Raw genomic sequence first — 20,645 nt, 5'->3', positions numbered from 1 at the left:
ATAGTTAATACTGACAGTGTTTCTATTATTTTGTCCACCCCATTTATATCAATGAGGGTAGGCTAAAATACACACAAATACCATCACCACGCAATACATCCCCCAAAATGATTATAAAGTTTTCAGAGAATAGTGAAAAATACCTTAAATTGCTTCAAATTGATTGTTTTGTCTCATATTAGTCAGATAAAAGCAACAAATCTTGACACTGTTGCTTAAAAAAATTACTCAAACGATTAATCAACTAACTATTTCAGCTCTTGTCCGCAGCAGGAATAAATTTGCTCCTGTGTCTTTACATGTTGTGTATAGTTTGATTCACCAGGCTTGAATCCTCTTTGAATCTGACACCAAACTGACCAGAGGAAGTTTAAATATCTTTATGCACGACAGCACTGCAGCAACACAGAATACAAGACATCTTTGAGGTTTCTCCTGTGTGTGTACGTGGACGTGCAACAGTTGTGTTACATAATTCAGCGACGCACGTTCTTCTTTTTGCTGCATTGAGGATATAAGTGAATTGAGCCCCCTCCTCTGAGAGATGAATGTGTGTCGATACATATCTGAGCAGATGGACGAGAGGCTGTAAGCTGCTTAAACCTACACTGACTCAGGACATATGCAATGTGTCAGTTCCTTAAGAAAGAGAGGAGCTGTGATCAACGTTTCTTTGGTATAAAAGATGTGAGCGACTGAGGATCAACCAGCCGGAAGATGCCACTTTAAAGTGTTTTTTTTCTACTCGTTACAGCAGGAAGTGGGATTCAGTTAAGAAGTAAAACAAAGTGAAAAGCGTCAGCAGGATGGAGAAATGTTTCCCACCACAAAGGAGGAGTTTTAACCTCCACATCTGGCAGTCAGTGTTTCATGAAAACACAGCGATGAGTTACCAGCTTGGTTTTAGATGTAACACTGTTTAAACAACCTAATAAACCAAATGACATTTTCTGACATTTAAAGGAGACATGAAATCTTTCTGGTGGCCAGACTCCACATCCCAGCCCTCGTGAGTTTTCTAATTCGCAGCAGCTATTCCCCAAAAACGTCCGTCGTTTGATCATCTACAGCCTCTCTGCAGCCGTGATCGGTGCAGGACTAATAGCAGGTCTATTCCTGATCTAATCCAATCTCATCCCCACTTCCGGTCTCCTCGGCAGTCCTCATGGTGCAGTCCATGGAAGAAGTACCCCGCTCAAAATGAGAGGACTAATATTCTGTGTTTTTGCCATCATGATGCTCTCACCTGCTCAAGGTAAGAAGACGTAGTACCTCTAGTACTTTATAGTAGGTGTACCTCGAACTCTGTCTTCTGTTCAACGACGAGAACTTTTTATTCTCAACTTGGCATAAAAATCTGATTCATTTCTGGTTGGTAGTTATTCATGAGCATTGCTGGTTTCACCAAATTATGAATTATCTACTTAATTAATGTTCAAATCAAATTAAGAGCCTTCTTGATTTGTGAAATACCAACAATTTTATCTGATGTCCATGCTGATATAACAGCTCTGCATTAAACTGGCTGCAACTAATGATTATTTTATTATGTAACTGATTAATCTGCTGATCCTTTTCTTAATTAATCTATTAATCTTTGGTATGAAAATGTCCATACCAGTTTCCCACAGTCCAAGGTGTCATCTTCTAATGTCTAGTTTGGTCTAAAAACCCAAAAGTATTCAATTTACAATTATGTTCGACAATGAAAAGCTGCACATCTTCACCTTTGAGAAGCTTGAACCATAACATTTTTGTGTCATTTTTGCTTGGAAAATGACTCAAAAGATGAATCGATTATCCGAATAGTTGTCTGTTCATTTTCTGTCCATCAGCTAATCGATCAAACGTTGCAGCTCTGCTATAAATCCTAACTTCATGATCGTTATAATGTTCAGTTTTTATTGAAACTGTTTTAAAATATGTGTATAGTCATGTTGGAGGCTGCAGTTTAGTCTTCCCTCATCGATATAAATGGGGTGAAGAAACACAGTTCAACAGGACCACAAACTTTAACCTCCGAAATATCCATACAGTTGGATCAACAGCTCTCTTCCACAAGAAACTGAGCATGATAACATGATCATTAAGGGCAGGATTTACTGCAGGACGTGTGCACTGGTTGTAGCTGATAGCTGAGTACGGATTTAGTCTGCTCTCTCCTCACAATGAACCCCACCTCACTACTCTTTTGTTTGCTCGTCCACCTGAGCTAGCACAAGCTAACAAGATAAGAGGGGATAAGGATTGGGAGTCTCGATGAAACTCATCTCTTGGCCCCGAGGAGGAGATTAGTCCTTCTCCAGCAGCAGCAGCAGCAGCAGCAGCAGCCTATAGCAGCACTGAAACCAGCCATTTAGCTACTGGATGTGTTCTGACAATGAACTCCAAAGTTAAACCTCACAAAGATTTGCTGTGACATCCAAAACAACCTGGATAATCACGTTTTTGTATCCAAATATGCTGTATTTACAGTTATTTGAATATAATATGGCATAGTATGAGCTTAAAACGAAGCCACATTTGCTGATCGGTTAGAAAACTTTTTGCTCTGTCAGCTATTTCCTCCTGCCAATAAATCTTTAATTTTAGGAAGAAGCGTTTTGTATTTCAAGTTCTAATGTGTTACACAAGTTTATATTATTTTGAGGGATTGTGCAGCACACTGTGCTGGGAATAACTATGGGTTTGTCCCACTGCTGCTGCCAACTCTTTCTATTAATTCCAGTATCTGTCTGGTTAATAAAAACACGATGCTACAGCCTTAAGACTTGGAGCACAACCCGAATAACACAAGTCATCCACTCAAAGAAAACAAATTCCAGACTGCTGCAGAATAAACAAAATATTTGTGAGATGCTCAAGCGCTCGGCAGAGTGTGGCTCATCAGTTTGGCTTGATGTCCTTCAACAGCGCCGCTCCAACACTTTCGCACATTCAGCACCCCCTGAATAATAAATGTGTCCAACAACACATTACATAAACGCCTCGAAATCTGAATAATTCAACTCTTCTCATCCATTAAACTGTTAATAAGAGGATATTCTCTGTTCTTAGCTTGTTTGTCTTTTCAACCTTTTATCCTGCCGTCTTGGCAAGAAGTTTCCAATCCCAATGGAGCTCATCTGGTTAAATAAAGGTCAAGTCCAGGTTACTCAATAGAGTTGACATAACTTTAATAATAAAGTTGATAATAAAGTTTTTTCAATTATCTTGTTGTTAGACACTTTCCTCATTTGGCAACATGTTCTGTCAAGCCAGTACAGCTTTACTGTATCAAACTGTCCTGTTTCTGTGGTGTTTCTGTGGGCTCAGGTGCGGAGGAGGAGCAGCTAGAGCAGCTCATGGAGTCAGTGGGATTTGAGGAAGAAGAGGAGTTACTGGAGTGTTTCCGTTGCGACTTGGGCTTCTGGGATGCCTGCTATACCACCGAAACCAACTGTAGCGTCGGGGAGCGCTGCTACACGGGCCGAGGGAAGGCAGGTGTGTTGGATAAGACTGAATTTTTAATCAATGTGTGTCTTTTAGGGCTGTCCGAAACAAATTAACTCTTAGTCGACTAACACTCGTACGATTTTGTCGACTAATCGATTGGTTGATATAATCGACAGATCTGTAAAACTGAGTTTCTCCACAAAGAATCACACAAAAGCACCACTTTAGATCTTGTGTTTACCAGAGATGTGCTCAGAAGTTTCTTGGAAATAAGTCATTCAGCATGAAAAAAGCATAAAAAACGACTAATTGACTTAAGTAAATCTTAGTCGACTAAGATCACAACGAAGGATTAGTTGACTAATCAACTAAGAGGGGGCAGCCCTTGTGTCTGTTATTTAATAACCAAGCATTAGAAGGACCGCAAAGGTTAATTTACTCAGACATGTTACACTGAACACCATGGTCTTGTCTCCACAGCTGATACTCTGGACGTTAAGACTCTGGGTTGTGTAAGGGCAGACGAGTGCGACGTGGAGACCACGGTGGAGCTCTTCTCTAACAACACCATCTTCGTAATGACCAAACACTGCTGCGACACTCCCTTCTGCAACTCGGTGCACAAACTTCCAATCACCACACTTTTCTCCCTCACTGTGGCTGTGCTAACTACCTGGCAGCTCACTGAAGCCTCAACGGGATCACAATAAACCACCTGCGTTTATTTATGTTGTCGAACAAAAAGACTGTGAAGTGATACAGAAAGGACTTCAACCATATGGTGAAGAAAAATGACCAGCTTTACAGAATAACTGTACTGAATTAGAAAGCACAATTTAGATAATTATAGCTTAAACAATTTAGAAAGACTTTAATCAAACCGAAGAGCAAATCTGTTTGTACAATATTTAACATGGTATTTCAACTGAAACACACATGCGGTATAATAAATGTTTCATACTGTAATATAATTATTGTCATGTATTTAGATGGAGCATCAGTAAAACCTTGCTCTCTCCCAAAACCAGCTGAAAACACTTGATAGTGAACGAACAAACTGACCACAGATCTGTAGAAACATGTTCAGCTGCGGCTCAGCAGCTCCCCAGCAGAGGGCAGGAGCTCCTCTTTCATGAAGTGCTGAAGGTCCAAATCTTTGTCCTCCAGGTCGAGGTTCAGGAACGTCTCCACCACAGACATGCACCTATCGGTCACACACACACACACACACACACACACAAACATCTGTGTTTCACATACACTGCTCTGTCGTGTTGGTTTTTGTGTGTCGTTCTGTGTAGCTGGAGTTCAACAAACCTGTTGGCCTGCTCGTCCGATGATGCTCTGTCAATGCGTTTGATGAGCCTTCCTGTCCTGTACAGTTCAGACACCTGGCCAAACACACACATACACACAAACAGTCAGTCTATGTGAGCATGCTTCTGTGTATCTGTGGGTGTATCTATGTGTGTGTTTACCTCCACTCCTCTCTGCACGAGGCCAGTTGGCAGGCCCGCCAGCGTTGCGATGTTGGCAGCATAGCTGGACTGGCAGATTCCTTCCTTCAGTTGGTACAGAAACACCAACTCATCCCCGTCCACTGCTGTCTCTAGAGTCTAACACACACACACACACACACACACACACACACACACAAATCCCATTAACAATAGAATAAACTTCTAATGAGGTAAAACAAATCCAGAGTGGAGTCTCATTAGCTAGTTGGTCATTTGGAAGTTTTGTGCAGCGCATTAGTTTATCATCATGAAATCTCGCTGAACATTCACAAAATGCTTCGGGCTACATTTATTTCATCATTGTGCGAGCTCAGTCGAGTATCTGTTAGTACCAGAAGAGACAGCAGGCCAGAGGAGGGCAGCAGGCCCAGCTGCAGCAAGCTGTGGAAGTTAGTAGCCAGCAGGACGTGAGGAACATCCGGCGGGGGTTTTCTCAGCCAATGAGAGATCGACGCAGCCAGCAAGGCCAGTCCATCCACCTGAAGGGGATCATCATACAGTTGTCTGTTGTTTTCCTGAGCTCCTATAGGTCAAACCTTTTCAGTCTTAATACATGTTAAGCTCTTTACATAAACCCCTGATAGCTTGAGCTTGAGTTTGTGCCACAAATAAACCAATTAACAGAACATTCCTGCCTATTGTTGTGTGGTTCCAGATGTCCCCTTTCAACAGGATTACAAAAACAAATGTTAACTGTTTGCTAATGTTATGACAAATATCATGCACACAAGAATAGAAATCCTCTCTGTCAGTAATGATAGTCTATTTTAATTACCCTGAAACTTTTGTTGTACAAATAGGTTGCACATTCTCCACAACCACCTACAGGAAACAGCAGCAGCAGTTCAGAGCTGCAGATGTAAACTTTTTCGGGGGGTCATTTTGCATTTATTTCTGATAGTATATAGTAGAAAGATAGACAAGACATGTGGGGACAGAGGGGTATGACATGCAACAAAAGAACCAGTCCTTGGGGTTATATGGTCACCACGTACAGGCAAGGAAAGCTACAGCTGCTTACATTTTACCACATGCACCACCTGCAGGTAAGAGTGTAACAATTTCTTTTCTTTTAGAGCTGTTGTTTGTTTTTGTGCTGGTGCACTTTTGGGGTTTTGCATTTAGCATTGTGTCACTCTTACCTCCAGCGGAGATTACTAACAATACTCAGATGAAACAGCATCTGGCCACGTGGAGCAGTGGAAGCAAGTTGTGGACACAAAATTGACATATTATCCCCTTTTAAGCTGTTATGGCAAATTTGTTAGCAAACAGTTGCTTGTTCACACATCCAACAGTAACAGAGAAACATTATCATTAATTTGTTTGTGGCCACCTGGCGAATATAAAGCCAATATTTACTCTCTTTTATCTCGCACTGTTTTTGGCCTCCACCAACTCGCAAGGGAAATATCTGGCTCTTTAGCTGCCAAATGCTCCACTATGTTCACCAGCTAGCTGATAACTGGGTCTGTCTGCTGTTTGGTGCTGAGCAGGTAGCATACAGGGTTTTTTAGCAAAGCACAACAGCTAAAAAATATTGATTATAGCCGCTTTCAATTTTTGTCGTTAACATCTAAGACGGAACTCATTTAACCTACATTGGTAATTTTCTTTTATTGTTTTCTTCTGTATTTTCTTCTTCAGATAAATAAAATTGGACCGGCTCTATCCCTCTCCAGAGTAACATTGCAGATGGTGATGGAGGACAGAAAACATAGTGATACTCAGAGCCGAGCGAACACTGTACGTTTCCTAGTATCCAGCAGGAAATATTCCCCTAGTTGCCAAAACTAAAATATCAAATGTAAACAAAGTGAAACTATATGAAAAACAGCAGTTCTTTGCCTGCAGTTTGCACCAGCATGCATGTAGATGGTGCACATCAACACCTCTATATCTGGAGGTCTGAACAGCTGCTGCTGTTTTCTTGCTGATAGGTGGCACATGTTGGGCTGAACTGAAGGTCTGTTCGTGCCGCAGCTCTAAATTGGATACTCGTGGCTGAGATTGGTTTCAGGCGCTTCGCATTAATGACACTCTGTGTCCTTGTTATGCTTATGCATATGTATTTAATTCACAATGTGCTGGAACAGTTTTTTCTTACGGTGTTAGTTCCCTTTCCAAATTCATCGATGAGAACTAATGAGTTGCCAGTACTGCTGTTGAGAGCCTGGGCCATCTGGAGAATAGAGACACAACGTGTTATATACTACATTTTGTCTTAGCGTGTGTGTGTGTGTGTGTTATGGCTGTAGGCAGTAGTTGCTTTATAAAAAATGACTTGACAGGTGGAGAGTGGGAGTGGAGCTGGAGGACAGTAGTGTTGGAAGATCATATCTTTTATTTCCACACCCACATACACTGACATACATACACACACACAGAAAATTGTGTGTGTGTTAGGTACCTGGTTGAGGTCTATCATGAAGGTGCTGAGGCCAACAGACACAGACTCTCTGCTCTGCATGCGGGTGAACATGCCATCCACCAGACCGATCTCTGCCTCTTTCGCCGGCACGTCTGAGCCAATCAGAGCCATGAACACAATCAGACCCACCTGACAAAAGTCAAATCAGAACGAGTCAGGGTTGGATGACAAATGCGGTGGTGTGTGAACTTAACCCAATAGGAGAGCGGAGTCACATCAGCCTGGAGGACAAAACTCCTCCTAATGGAATGTAAAATGAAGACGTTCTCATTAAGGAACGTTATTATCGCCCTTAATTACAGTACAGCGCCCTAAATGTGTTTTCTGATTAAGTTGCAAATTACAGCTTCAAGGCTTCTTCTTCTTCGTCCGGTTATTAATAGAGTTAGATAGTAGGATAGTTTGGAAAAAGTGAAAGTAGATTATGTGCAATTATGCAGATTTTTTTGAACCAGTATTGTTTCCCACTTGTATAGCTTCACTGGTCTTTTGTTTCTTAAAATTCTCTATTAGTTTTGCCTGAACACAGCTTGAACGCTGGGTGTAGCAAAAGAAAAGTAAAGAAAACAAACATATTTGGCCCAAAAACATCAAAAGACAAGCCAATTTCAGGTAGACAGGAAACTGAAGCACGTAACGTAAACAAACATGTCAACACAGTGTCACAGAGTACATTTGAGCGAGTCAAGACCAGAGGCAGTTTATCATGGCGCCTGTTACTGAGATGATCAAATTGTATGTAATTGTTATGAACAGTTCCACCTGTTTGAGGTAGATGCTCTTGCCAGATGAGTTGGGGCCAGTGATGATCTTGACTCTGTCCTGCGACTCTGAGCTCTCGAAGGAGTTGGCCACAAACACAGGAGAGCACAGCTCTAACAGCGGGTGTCTAGGAAAACGTAAAATACAGACTTTATCAGTCTTGTACTGGTTTATGTGCGTGTGTACTGTGTATGAGATTAGTAATCAAAACTAATGTTAGATAAACTTACATGACATGATACTTTAATGGAAAATTGTTTCCATCTAGTGTGTGAGTGCCTACCTGCCCTCTGTGACTGTTATCTTCCTGTGGCTGGCTAGTTTAGGCGAGGTGTAGCCGTACTCTTGTGAGGCGCTGCTCATCGCCATCAGACAGTCCAGCTCAGCCGTGAGATCCAGAACCTACACAACACACGCATTAAACACCCTGACTGTCCTGAACGGAGACGTTTTGACCGATGAAAGAGCAGCATGAATTCACAAACTTAGAGGTCAAAAGGGTTGTGCTTGTGAAATGAGACAGAAGTTGTGTATTTAGTCACAGTTTGGTGGGAAATATGAGTGTCTGGAACATACTAAAATAGAGATAAACAAAGAAGGAGATTGTGTTGCAGGAGCAATGTGATAATTTTTTTTTGTATGTTTGGGTGGGTGAGTGTGAGTGTGTATAATTCTCAAAAGAGAGATTTTGGGTGGAGTATTACTTTAATAAAGCCTGCAAGTCTGTATCTTAATAAAACTCATTGTTTCTTTAACATGAATTTAATTGCCAAGTTATAATAATAGCTAAAACATTTTAACTACAGCTACAATATTGTAAACATAACTATTAATCATCTTAACTTAATGCTCATTCTTCCCTCAAAACAATAATGTAATGTAATGAGATCATGACCTGTTTCATAATCAAAATGTACAACACAACACAACCAAGAAAACAATGATAGCTAATCAGAAGAACAACCTCCACCTACACACATAAATACTCATATCAGAGTGAGAGTCATGTTTTAGACCCAGTGATGCACACTGACCTTGTAAAGGGAAGCGCTTCTCTCAAGGATTGTGTTCTGCAACTGTGTCATTACTGCCATCTCCATGTCTGAGAAACAGGAAGTGTGCAATCAGGAAAGCCTTCAGTGGTTGTGGTAATTTCTAACAATGTCAGATACGCTGCTATCGGGTATTCTGTTAGTAAGAAGGTAAAAGACCTCTAATGTCACAGTGCAAGTCTCCTAAGAGGTCGTCCAGCTCTTTGGTTCTCACGCTGCGGTAGTGCAGACGGTCCTCTGACAGAAACTAGCCCACATGGACACGAGGAAAAGGTTTTACAGCATATGAGCATTTGTGATTTTGAAGAACACAAACAAACAAAATGAACAGTATCATACACAAACCATAAACTCAAGCCCCTCTATCACAAAATCCTCTTTCTCCACCATGCTGGGCAGGCGAGGGACGGAGAGCAGGAACCCAATCTGTAAGGAGAATTAAACAATGATACATGAGCACTGCTATATGTGGTGCCTCCACCAATAAAACAGTACATGTGGGCTCAAGTCAGATGAGTAAATAAAGATCAGCCGGTAGCTGAGTCAACATGAAGCTCAGACCAGAGGGATGTAGATGACGCAGCAGGAGGGAATGCGAGCGTCTAGGTGTTCCAGCTCTCTTCGGGCCACATCTGTCAGGAAGTCGGACAACCCCATCATCCTCCTCTTCTCTGACAGAGGGAGGGAAATAAACCACCATAGAACATTATAAACACAGGCTCATAACACATTTCTGATCAGGCCTTTTCACTTATTATAGAGTCCACAATGGAGGCACTTACTCTCATCGATTGCTGGGTCCACGTTCGGTTTGATGGTGAAGCGGTTCTCGACTACGCTGGTTTCAAAATCCACCTACACATTCCAAAGCAAAGCAAATGCTGCAAAATAATTGTGAACTACTGGCAACAAAAGCCAGGAGATTTCTCAGATTTGTAGCTGTGTATCATTTTGTGTGTGTCTCACAACTCGGCTGATGAGGGAGGCGATGTGGTGGAGGTCGTCAGAGAACCCTTCACTGATGTCACGAAAGAGATGAATGGACTGAGGCAGGTGTCGCACCGTGTCCCTGATGCACACCACATTGTACACTGTCTGACAAACACACACAAACACAATATTTTGCACAAATTCAACAGACATGTGGATATGCTGCGTGTGGTAATACTGTAGCTCCAACCTTGTAGAGGCTCTGCCAGTCGGACACTTTGGTGTGAGAGAGAGACATCCTGCGTAAAAGAGTCTAACACACACAAGCACACACACACAGACTGTTATAATTTCTGTGTTCAGGTGGTGACACAGCAGGTAAGGGGATAAATGGTCCCAGATGTGGAGAAAAAAAGGAGGTAATTGGTCAGAGTTGTTACCGGGATGTTACTGATGTTACGTAGTGAAGTCTGCAGGGTGCTCAGGGCGTCGGCGTTTCGAGGCGACGTGAAGAAACGCACCACTTCCTGTCTCCTGTGTAACACAGCTAGGTCCTGTGTTGGCCGCAGAAACCACTGGCTGAGAGAGGAGAGGACATGATACTTCTAGCAAACTTTAGTTCTTCCAGTCTGTGACACAAACCAGAGTTACCCAGATGTTGTGTGTATGCAACAAATAATGGTTGTGCAAAGAATGGCATAATTACATGAATGCACATTCCCACAATAATCACAGCATGGAATTAAAACCACCATAATAGGATTGGTGACAGTACCAAAAACAGATGATGCATCATGTTGAAACATTTATCTTGTTGCCATAGATACAGGCAGCGGTATGCAAACCTTGAAATTCCTGAGACAAACACAAATCCTCTGCTGCGGTTTATTTTAAAACACATGACAAAAACATGCTCCTAATGTTCACAGGAATGAATCAACTTTTATTAAGTGTTTTACGTGATCATTTTAACCAGATAATTATGATTATATAATTGTTGTATTCAGTATTATTGTCTTGTATGCATGAAGTAGAGCAGTGGTTCTCAACCAGGACACCTTGAGGGTGTTCTAGAGGGTCCCACGAAAAGTTAGGAATAGTTTATTTCCACTATTTCATTCACTATAGAAGTGAGCCCAATGTGAGTAAGAGTCATAAGAGTGATTATTCTGATCATAGGTTTCACTTCCTCCACGGTGACCTTCTCAACTGTAGTTGACAACTGTAAACTTCTGGTTTTAATCATAATAACCAAAATCTTTTCAGATGGAGGTCCCTGAAACAAAATCTTATCAAATGGAGGTCTGTGACCTAATGTCAATCAATTTAAGGATTCTTGACACGAAAAAAGGTTGAGAACCAATGATGCAGAACACTTTGAATTTCCTTTGTTTATTAAAGTGGCTATAAACTTGCCCTGCCTATTAGAAACTCATAACTCATAATACTAGTAGTAGTGGTGGTGCTGCAGCATTACAAGAAGTATCTGACATCAATGTCCCATACCAACTGCATTCACTTTGCACAACTGTCGTACAGCATGGTGGTAAAGTTTAGTTTAACTGAATACTGAGGACTTGCTGAAAGAAACAACAGTCTTCTCTTATAAAAGCCTTTTGATGAAGTAAAGGCCCTTTCATTATGTTTTTGTTGTGTGTTTCTCACCGTAACAGTTTGGAGCCAAACTTGCACCTGCAGCGGTTCAGTATTCCTGCAACACACAATAAGAACAAGTGTTTCTTGTAAACACCATCAGATAAAACGGAGTAATAATGTCCTGAATTGCTAAGTTCAGGGCCGCGTACCATAAAGACTGAGTCCTTCCTTTTCCCCTGAATGCAGCTTGTACACTGATGGGTGAAGTTCTGATTTGAAGATCTGCAGTACGCTGAAACAAACACAAAGTCCATGGTGATCTCTCAACTCAAACCCTTGTATCTTTCTATATGTTTTGCATTTGTTAAGAAAATGTATCAACAAGGGCAGAAGAGCAAAAATAAAATAAAAGGTGGTAAGCAAGTCTTCTTTTACAAGTAATAGTCAAAATAAAATGTATAACATTGTACAAAACAGCTGCATTGTAGGTTTTAATTGTGGAACAAGGAACAATTAGTGAGAGATTTAGGAGAGGGGCTTTTAGGGACACATATTGGATAGAGATGATCTACTCTTACCTGTATGTATCCCGGTCAATGCAAACAACACCTTTACTGTATTGGGAAGAAACAATGCACATTTCAGAGAAGCATCATTTTCATTCATGAAAACTTGCGCATCACACATGATAAGTTTAGTCTGCTGGTAGATATTATAGAGGAAATGTAATACAGTCAATGTGCATTTAGTATGAAACACAATGCCCACAGACTAAAAACTGTGTAGCTAAATGCAGAGCAGTAAAAAAAACTCCCCTCATTGACAAAACTCTTTCAAGGTTCCTCATTACGGAAAATGTGCAATCACAGTCCTATGGGTGTGTGTGTGCAAAGCAACATTAATATGTGTGTTACAGCGTGTAGGCGTGGAACTGCAGGATAGGAACTCCAACACTGCTGTCTTCCAGCTCCACTCCCACTCTCCTCCTGTCCAGACATTTCAGCAGAGCTCCCACTGCCCTCAGCTACCCAACGGATGTACACACACACACACACATAAACACAAACAAATGATGGACAGTTAGTGATCAGCTCCTGCACAACGACGGACTGACGGATAGGATGACATATAGACAGCTGGCTCACCATCAGGGGGGAGTCAAAGGAGATACAGGAGGAGAGGTAGGACATTTTGTCTCTCTCTGAGATGGACGCAGGAAGGAAAGGCAGGTGGGCAGAAAGAAGCCTCTGCTTACCGACCTCCAGACCTGCAACAGTCAAAATTGACTCAAAATCAGACTGTTCATTGTGGAAAATCATGCAAATCTGCCTAAAATTGATGAGGATATTTAGATATTATAGTTTACCAAAGTCAACATATGGATAAGTGACCACCTCTGGTCTGTAGTCTGGGTTTGAACCTGGGATACAACAGAGGGGGAGTTTGAAACAAGAAAATAATAAAATGTGTTTTCCCATGGCACAATTGTGTCACTGCTGTACAATCACTCTTTTCCCTTATCACACTATCTGTCTGCAGTGTCAAGCTAATCTAATTTCATTCTCTTGACCTAGAAAACTACTTGTCTCGTACCATGTCAAAACAAATTTGTCTGTGTGTGACATTTTCTCTGTTTCTCCCCGCCCCCATGCTGAGATCATGTTTGTCTCCCAGAACTCACCAAGTTGTTGCAGGAAGCGTGTCATGCAGCGCTCCTGCTTTGCACTAGTGATTATTACATGGGGACCAACCTCCTGGATGACTGAAAAGGAGGTCCATACAGTATAGTAGGTCAAGCACAAATGTCAGTTTATATACATAATGTGTGAAAATGAAAATACATGAAAAGCTTAAATGTATTTGTGGGAGATGTTGTGTAACAGGCTGTGTGTGCTGTTTACCTCTGGCCAGCAGGTGGAGGTCGTAGTTGTCAGGAGTGTCTCTCATGTAGTGTAAAGATGAGTCCTTGCTGTCATAGAAGCAGAGGCCCATCTGTCCATGCTGGGCTAAAACACTCAGTAACACCTGGTCATAAACAGATACAGGTGTGTGCATATGACTGCTCCATCTACTACTCTGCAGGTGTGAGTGGGACTTCTGAACTTACCGCAGGTGAGTCTTCCTCCTCTTCTTCATCTCCATTCATGCCTGGAGGACCAAAAACTAACCCTTCTCCTCCTCTTCTTCCTCCTCCTCCTCCTCCTCCTCTTCCTCCTCCTCCTCCTCCTCTTCCTCCTCTCAGACTGTCCAGTGCTGCCATAACTAACCAGTTATCTAATTCTAGATATGAACAGTCAAATTAAGATAATAATTATATGCTTAACATCAGTTATTTGACTATATAAAAACACAATATGACTTTAAACTTTCAAAAACTAAAAAACGTTCAGCTAGTTAGTCAATTAGTCAACAAAGTGGAGTTAATTCAGGTTATCTTACTGAGATAACCGTTAGTTAGCAGGTTAGCTTACAGGTATATATACTTACAGGTCAAGCTGGGACTCTTTATAGTAAAGCTAACGGTCGATGTTAAAGTCTGATTTATAATTTATAAGGAGTTGATAAAAATCTTTTCTGTGACAATGTTCGTCAGTCCAGAGCGGCACTTTTATACATGCTAGTGTTAATGCTAGCTAACTGTAAACTGTTAGCTAGTTAACTGTTAGCAGTTAACTGCTAGCTAACGGTTAACTGCTAGCTAGTTAACAGCTAACTGTTAACGGTTAACGGCTAACTGTTAACTGTTAACTGCTAACTGTTAGTAAGCTAACTAACTGTTAGCTTACTAACAGTTAACAGTTAGTTAGCTAACTAACTGTTAACTGTTAACTGTTAACTGTTAGTTAGCAGTTAACAGTTAGTTAGCTAACTAACTGTTAACTGTTAACTGTTAGTTAACTAACTAACAGTTAACAGTTAGTTAGCTAACTAACAGTTAGCTAACTAACTGTTAACAGTTAACAGTTAACAGTTAACAGTTAACAGTTAACAGTTAACAGTTAACAGTTAACTGTTAACAGTTAACTGTTAACAGTTAACTGTTAACAGCTAACTAACTGTTAACTGTTAACAGTTAACAGTTAACTCACTGTTAACTGTTAACAGTGAGTTAACAGTTAACAGTTAGCTGTTAACTAACAGTGAGTTAACAGGTAGATAACAGTTATCTTAGCTAGCTAAGCTACATGTCTCAGAATGTTTCCATTGCTCAGTAGGCCTAATGTTTTTCCATTACTATTGGACTGAGTGTATAACGTTACTTCTCACCTTCTAAAGCCCGGCTGTTTGGGATAAAACATGATAAATATTAGGATTAAAATATTATTTATTTAATTTAATTTGGCCTGTAGTTGGTAAACTAGCAGCCAGGAATCTGAGTCATCTTTAATCTAACCACACACAGTGATCATTTAAAGATGCAGCTGAATTTTATCATTGCAATATGGATTGATTCAGAACTTAATTCATTCATAGCTTTGTTTGGGAGTTATTAATGAATAAATAAGCAACTGTGTCATGTCATTTAAGGCATCATCAATGTGTTTCATGTTAGTTTTGGAGTTAAGGCTCTCTGACTCTTTCCAGGCAAGGTGTTATCTGGCCATTCATTAGCCTGTTTGGTATAATCATGACTCTCTTTTAGTATTTATTATTATCAGTATTATTCCATCATTTCTTTCACCTGTATAGCAGGCAGGTTTTCAGTCAGTGAAAGAAGATATGTGTGCAGGGAAAAGTTTTGGCTGCTTAATGTTTGTTCTGAAACTTGGGATCACCATTTCTTCATAATAATAATAATTTCCCCCTCATTACTGAATCTGATTTATGTTTTCTAAAAGGTAATCTTCCTATTCCAGGGGTCAGCAACCTTTACTATCAAAAGAGCCGTTATAGGCAAAGAAAAACAAAACAAATCTGTCTGGAGCCGCAAAACATTTGAGCATTGTGATGAAGGTAAAACAGTTTATAGTCTTAGTATATAGTATATAAGTCTAATGCAGTGAGGGCCAAAGAGCAAATGTACTACGGAGTATTAGGGCCACATTGAGGGAAAAGATTACAAGAATAGAGTCATAATATTACAAGAAAAAAAGTCGTAACATGAGAATAAAGTCATAACTTTACGAGAAAAAAAGTCGTAGTATTATTGGAATAAAGTCATATTATAAAGTAGTAATTTTACTTTTTCTTTTATTTTTTTTTCTTGTAAAGTTATGACTTTATTCTTGTAATATTATGACTTTTTTCTTGTAATATCAGATTATTTTTTTTCCTCAATGTGGCCCTAATACTCCGTTGTACCATAGACCTACAACAATGATAAATAAAAATGAAAATGTAAACAAAAAACAGTTTTTCATTTCCATTTTTAAAAATCCACAGGGAGCCTCTGGAGAGGGGCTAAAGAGCTGCATGTGGCTCTGGAGCCACAGGTTGCTGACCCCTGTCCTATACCAAACAACACTCCTGAATTACCCTTATTGTTCTTTCTTCTACCATTCGTAAAAGGATTGAAACTGTAAAACAACAATAATGACAACATCAAATTGAAATGAGAGTCATTTATTTTATACACAAAGAAAGAAAACAGAGTGAAATGTGTATATATTATATTGTAATAAATAAGATAAATAATATCCACTTGTATGGCTATAATAACATCATTTTTCATATAAAAATCTATAAATTCTTGGTACACTTGAGTGATTGACAAAATGTTTCCTATTATTTGTGTTTGTATACGTACAAGTGTACATTATTGACTAGAAAGCAGGTAGTGTTGGATACAAGTGGGTAGAGGCAGTTTGTCCATTTGATTCTGCCTCTGTTCCCCTAAAAACTGCCGAATTGTCAGTCCACATAAAGCCATCAGGGCAGGGGGATCACCTTGGATGGAGAGAGAAAGAAAAACTCTGTTAGTTTAGGTGTTTTAACGAAACAAGTAGATCTAACCAAAGCAGATCTGTGTAAAAACCTGATAACTCACGTGCGGCACCGTTCAGGTATCGTAGTTGTATGCTGGCTCCTCCTCTCACGCTGCTCACCGCTGGGAACAGTTCCACACCACGAGGGAGGTCTTTGAAAGCTACGCCGAGGAAGCTGCTATCAACGACGAATCCCAGAGTCCCTGCGTCGGCGTCCAGGACCAGCAGGACGCGCTCAGGGATGGGGAGAGGTGTCACCTTTGTGTGTGATGAAGTGGACGACTTTGTCCTAAAATCCTCCACAGCCTCAGAGCGGCACCTCTTCCTCTTTCCTGGATAAAGTCCCAGACTCTGTCCAGCATGCCAGAGCTGATTGGTTTTGAGCTCCCAGCCCCACGACTGGGAGTCCCCGCCGATTAACACGTTGTACCCTGAGGCCTGCAGAGGGCAGCTCTGCCTGGAAATGCCCATGACGGCATGACTCCCTCTGTGGTTGGCGCTCCACAGCACTTCCCAGACATGAAGCCCACTCTTCACCCCCATCTCCGCCCTCACCCCGTCGCTGCTCAGCTCAACAGGTGAACGTGTCACTTCCTGTTTGCAGGTAGACAGCAGGAAGTGAGGAGAGCGGTGGACCGAGCTCCAGTGTGAACGGCTGTCTCCCGGGACAACCGGTGAGGAGTTCAGAGTGACCGCAAGGCGAGAGGACGTCGGGACAGCAAGCAGAGGGAAAGCTGATGAAGAGGAGGGAGGGCTGTCGTCGTCTGCCCTGCTGTACAGCCATACTGACAGTGAGACACCCATTGAGCTGAACACACAGGTAAGGTCACTGTGGAGAAGACAACAAGACTAGTTTATTATTATTTCAGCTGTAGTTTACAGTTTGTATGTTGTAAAAGTACTTAGAAAAATTAAACTCCACGTTGTTGGATAGTTGCTAAATTAACAATGTTATTCACCTAGTACACATGTAAGTTTGACCTTTTATACTGAAAAGAAAAGGGCTGCAATTTTTTGACAATTTTCATGATTGATTAATAAAAAATCTTTCATGCAAGCGTAGAGGAAAATAAGGTAAGTTATAGAGTAAAGTAGAATATGGTCAGGTGGTGTAGAGTAGAGTAAGGTAGAGTGGAAAGTAGATTAAAGTTGCAGACAAGGTAAAGTAGAGTAAAGAAGTATGGTGGAGTAGAGTACAGCAGAATAGGTAAAAGTAGAGCAGTAGTGGAAGAATTATTCAAATCCTTGTCTTAAGTAAAAGTAGGATACACTGTAAAATACTCCATGAGAAGCATTCAGACTGTTGCCTAATTCAGTAAAAGTACCAAAGTATTATCAGCAAAACTGACTTAAATTACAAAATTAAAAACACACACTATTCAGGCAAAATGGTCTCTGTCAGAGTTATTGTATTATACTATTATAAATCATTACTGATGCATCGACATTTAGCATTTTAACATTGTAGTTGGCCCAGGAGGAGCTAATTCTAGATGTTATATACTGTTGGTTTTGCTTTTTACTGTGTTATCACATTTTATATTCTCATCATAGGTTTTAAAAATGTATAGTCCTAGCCGTCAGATAAATGCAGTGGAGTAAAAAGAAAAATATTTCCCTCTGAAATGTACTATATTTGGAGTATAAAGTAGCTTGAAATTAAAATACTATTCTATAAACAAGTACCAGAATGTTATTATTTTACACCTCTGGGTGAGGAAGAGTAGAATAAGGTAAGAAATAGAAATATAGATAGATAGATAGATAGTTGAATGCCTCCGTTGAATGAACAGCCAATAGGAACGCTCTCTCTAGATTTTCTAAAGCCTGAAAACAGAGCCATGAGGAGGTGCAGAAGTCTAGTTATCTCTCAGAACACTTGAATTACAATATGCTGAAAGGTTATTTTGGAATTTTTGCCCAATGATGCCAAAAATATTCTGCCTACTGCAGGTTTAAGCTCTATTAGAACTCTTCAACACTTTTGAATATACATTTTATGGAACAAATGATTAATCAATAATCTAGAAAAATGAAATATGAACTACACGATTTATCAATAAATCAAGAAAATAGATAGATAGATAGATACATACATAGATGGATAGTAACTTTATTGATCCCGAGGGAAATTCAAGTTTCCAGCATCACAGCTCCATAGTGCAAAAACATGTTAGTAAAAAGGCAGTAAAAAAGTTAGTTATGAAAAGTACAAAAAAAATATACCAGATATAAAAATACAAGGAGATGAAGAAAACTGTTAAAAGTGAATATAGTGCAGGGTAACAGCTGTGATACACGACTATTAAAAAAGTGAATATAGTGCAAAAGAGACTATTAAAAGGTAAGGTGGAAGGTGCAGTTACAGGACTATTAAAAAAATTAATATAGTGCAGAAGAGACTATTAAAAATGAATATAGTGCAGAAAAAAATATTAAAGTGAATATAGTGCAGAAGAGACAATTAAAAATGAATATAGTGCAGAAAAAAGTATTAAAATGAATATAGTGCAGAAAAAAGTATTAAAGTGAATATAGTGCAGTAGAGACTGTTAAAAATGATTATAGAGTAGAATAAGGTAAGAGTAGAATAAGGTAAGAAATAGCAATATGGGAAGCTAGACAGAAATTAGTAGATTAATAATAACAAAAGATAGAAAGTCTCCACCTGCAACAAATTTAAAGATGACTGAGGTTAGTTCACCTGCTGCAGTAGGTCAGTAAAAACAAACAAGTCTTTAAATCTTACCAGCTGTGTTTAGCTGAGTCCTTCTCTGTGGTGGCTGAACGCAGGCTGTTTGCAGACATCCTCTATCAGTGTGTTTATAACAGGCTCTTATCAAGCATCTCTTGCGTCTTATCGCGGCTCGGTAACGTAACCGCTCCGGTGTTTTGGTTAAGCTTTTTCTGGGACGACCTCCGAGACGGGAACAGCACAGTCCATCACTTGAGACTGACGTGCACACAGAGCTGCAGAGACAAGGACGAAGAGATCTCATGACGTGTTTGTAAACAGAGGAGAAACCATGGTGATGTTCTACATCCACATCATCCAGCTATCATCCAGCTATCATCAATTTAATTATTCTTTTTTATCGCGTTCTGTAATGAATGTAAACGAAAATGGCGAAACACAAGAAGAGGATGAAACTCGGGCTTTTATATAGCAAGAAGAGGAAAATACAATAGAAACCGAACCGACTCATTATTATTATTATTATCCCAGAGTGCGCATGCGCATAAAGAGGAACAGGTGAGCGATGGGGATTGTAAGCCCTGGACGCTGTTTTACAGGCAACATGGTGCTACTGGGTCAAACTTTATTGGGCAAAATTACATTTATAGATAAACAGAGCCAGGCGTTTTTTTATATTCAAATTTTTTATTGGCACAAAAAGTACAATGAAGCAGTACATAAATAAATCAGTGTTTACATGTTTGAAACAGTGTTATCCTAGACCCATATTTCCTAACCCCCCCTGTTCCTCTTTGTAGTGATGGAGATAATGTGGTACACACGGAAAGTTTGGTAATGTACACATGAAATTACATTGAATAATCCCAGAGAAGGGAAAACAAAAATTAAATAAATAATTAAATAGATGAATAAAAGAAATAACAATAATAATAGTAAATAGATCGGAAAGGAGTATATATACCTATATACCTGAATATTTTTGGCATCATTGGGCAACAATTCCATAATAACCTTCAGCATATTGTAATTCAAGTGTTCTGAGAGAAAACTAGACTTCTGCACCTCCTCATGGCTCTGTTTTCAGGCTTTAAAAAATCTAGCCCATGACGGCAGACTTTAGCCAATCACAGGTAATTTCAGAGAGAGCGTTCCTATTGGCTGTTCATTCAACGGAGGCAGCTGTCAATCACTCGCAAACTGATCAAACGGTCAAACTAGGCAGCGCTGATCAAATATGAATCAATATTCTGTTACTGTAATGCCTATTTCTCGCCTCAAATGTTTTCAGAAACATCT

The 20,645-nt window shown here is 40.1% G+C and overlaps 4 protein-coding genes across 7 annotated transcripts in view; 2 read left to right on the top strand and 2 right to left on the bottom strand.

Annotated features, from left to right (window-relative positions):
* The first annotated feature begins 302 nt into the window (after nucleotides 1–302).
* On the top strand, nucleotides 303–4,175 carry LOC119497273 (sperm acrosome membrane-associated protein 4-like). The gene is made up of 3 exons (XM_037785271.1): nucleotides 303–1,255; nucleotides 3,316–3,483; nucleotides 3,916–4,175. Exons 1-3 carry the CDS (start codon nucleotides 1,201–1,203, stop codon nucleotides 4,143–4,145), a joined length of 453 nt encoding a protein of 150 aa, XP_037641199.1. The 5' UTR covers nucleotides 303–1,200; the 3' UTR covers nucleotides 4,146–4,175.
* Nucleotides 4,176–4,279: 104 nt separating this feature from the next.
* msh5 (mutS homolog 5) lies at nucleotides 4,280–14,416 on the bottom strand. Its single transcript, XM_037785258.1, has 26 exons — nucleotides 14,214–14,416; nucleotides 13,834–14,006; nucleotides 13,628–13,751; nucleotides 13,408–13,488; nucleotides 13,093–13,146; nucleotides 12,872–12,993; nucleotides 12,641–12,750; nucleotides 12,305–12,340; nucleotides 11,936–12,018; nucleotides 11,796–11,841; nucleotides 10,571–10,709; nucleotides 10,381–10,443; nucleotides 10,167–10,295; nucleotides 9,983–10,055; nucleotides 9,762–9,871; nucleotides 9,546–9,626; nucleotides 9,360–9,447; nucleotides 9,183–9,250; nucleotides 8,432–8,550; nucleotides 8,149–8,275; nucleotides 7,366–7,515; nucleotides 7,063–7,137; nucleotides 5,288–5,434; nucleotides 4,914–5,051; nucleotides 4,753–4,826; nucleotides 4,280–4,639 (listed from the first exon to the last, which is right to left on the bottom strand). Exons 2-26 carry the CDS (start codon nucleotides 13,984–13,986, stop codon nucleotides 4,519–4,521), a joined length of 2,511 nt encoding a protein of 836 aa, XP_037641186.1. The 5' UTR covers nucleotides 13,987–14,006; nucleotides 14,214–14,416; the 3' UTR covers nucleotides 4,280–4,518.
* Nucleotides 14,417–16,287: 1,871 nt separating this feature from the next.
* On the bottom strand, nucleotides 16,288–19,988 carry LOC119497267 (SPRY domain-containing SOCS box protein 4). 2 transcript variants are annotated; one of them, XM_037785259.1, is made up of 3 exons: nucleotides 19,401–19,988; nucleotides 16,714–17,480; nucleotides 16,288–16,613 (listed from the first exon to the last, which is right to left on the bottom strand). In XM_037785259.1, exons 1-3 carry the CDS (start codon nucleotides 19,457–19,459, stop codon nucleotides 16,483–16,485), a joined length of 957 nt encoding a protein of 318 aa, XP_037641187.1. In that variant the 5' UTR covers nucleotides 19,460–19,988; the 3' UTR covers nucleotides 16,288–16,482. The 2 variants fall into 2 exon arrangements, with proteins under 2 accessions (XP_037641187.1, XP_037641189.1); XM_037785261.1 differs by lacking the exon at nucleotides 19,401–19,988 and adding an exon at nucleotides 18,748–18,804.
* Nucleotides 17,348–20,645, top strand: part of fam171a1 (family with sequence similarity 171 member A1) — a 56,683-nt gene continuing 53,385 nt past the window's right edge. For 2 of the 3 annotated variants that reach the window (XM_037785257.1, XM_037785255.1), the window contains exon 1: nucleotides 17,348–17,471. The gene's annotated coding sequence lies outside the window, so the exon portion shown is untranslated. The remainder of the gene's footprint in view (nucleotides 17,472–20,645) is intronic. The other variant, XM_037785256.1, reaches the window with a different exon arrangement.

This window comes from Sebastes umbrosus, chromosome 11, assembly GCF_015220745.1.
Source record: "Sebastes umbrosus isolate fSebUmb1 chromosome 11, fSebUmb1.pri, whole genome shotgun sequence".
In the NCBI taxonomy this organism is placed as follows: Eukaryota; Metazoa; Chordata; class Actinopteri; order Perciformes; family Sebastidae; genus Sebastes; species Sebastes umbrosus.
The sequence above is the reverse complement of the archived record's forward strand: the minus strand, read 5'-3'. Positions and strand labels throughout refer to the sequence as shown.

Coding starts and splice junctions, on each gene's coding strand:
- LOC119497273 (XM_037785271.1), top strand. CDS start 1,201: ATGAGAGGACTAATATTCTGTGTTTTTGCCATCATGATGCTCTCACCT. Junction 1,256..3,315: donor GATGCTCTCACCTGCTCAAG/GTAAGAAGACGT, acceptor CTGTGGGCTCAG/GTGCGGAGGAGGAGCAGCTA. Junction 3,484..3,915: donor CACGGGCCGAGGGAAGGCAG/GTGTGTTGGATA, acceptor TTGTCTCCACAG/CTGATACTCTGGACGTTAAG.
- msh5 (XM_037785258.1), bottom strand. CDS start 13,986: ATGGCAGCACTGGACAGTCTGAGAGGAGGAAGAGGAGGAGGAGGAGGA. Junction 13,489..13,627: donor CCTCCACCTGCTGGCCAGAG/GTAAACAGCACA, acceptor CCTCCTTTTCAG/TCATCCAGGAGGTTGGTCCC. Junction 12,019..12,304: donor ATTGACCGGGATACATACAG/GTAAGAGTAGAT, acceptor TGTTTGTTTCAG/CGTACTGCAGATCTTCAAAT.
- LOC119497267 (XM_037785259.1), bottom strand. CDS start 19,459: ATGTCTGCAAACAGCCTGCGTTCAGCCACCACAGAGAAGGACTCAGCT. Junction 17,481..19,400: donor GACTCAGCTAAACACAGCTG/GTAAGATTTAAA, acceptor TCTTCTCCACAG/TGACCTTACCTGTGTGTTCA. Junction 16,614..16,713: donor ATACCTGAACGGTGCCGCAC/GTGAGTTATCAG, acceptor TCTCCATCCAAG/GTGATCCCCCTGCCCTGATG.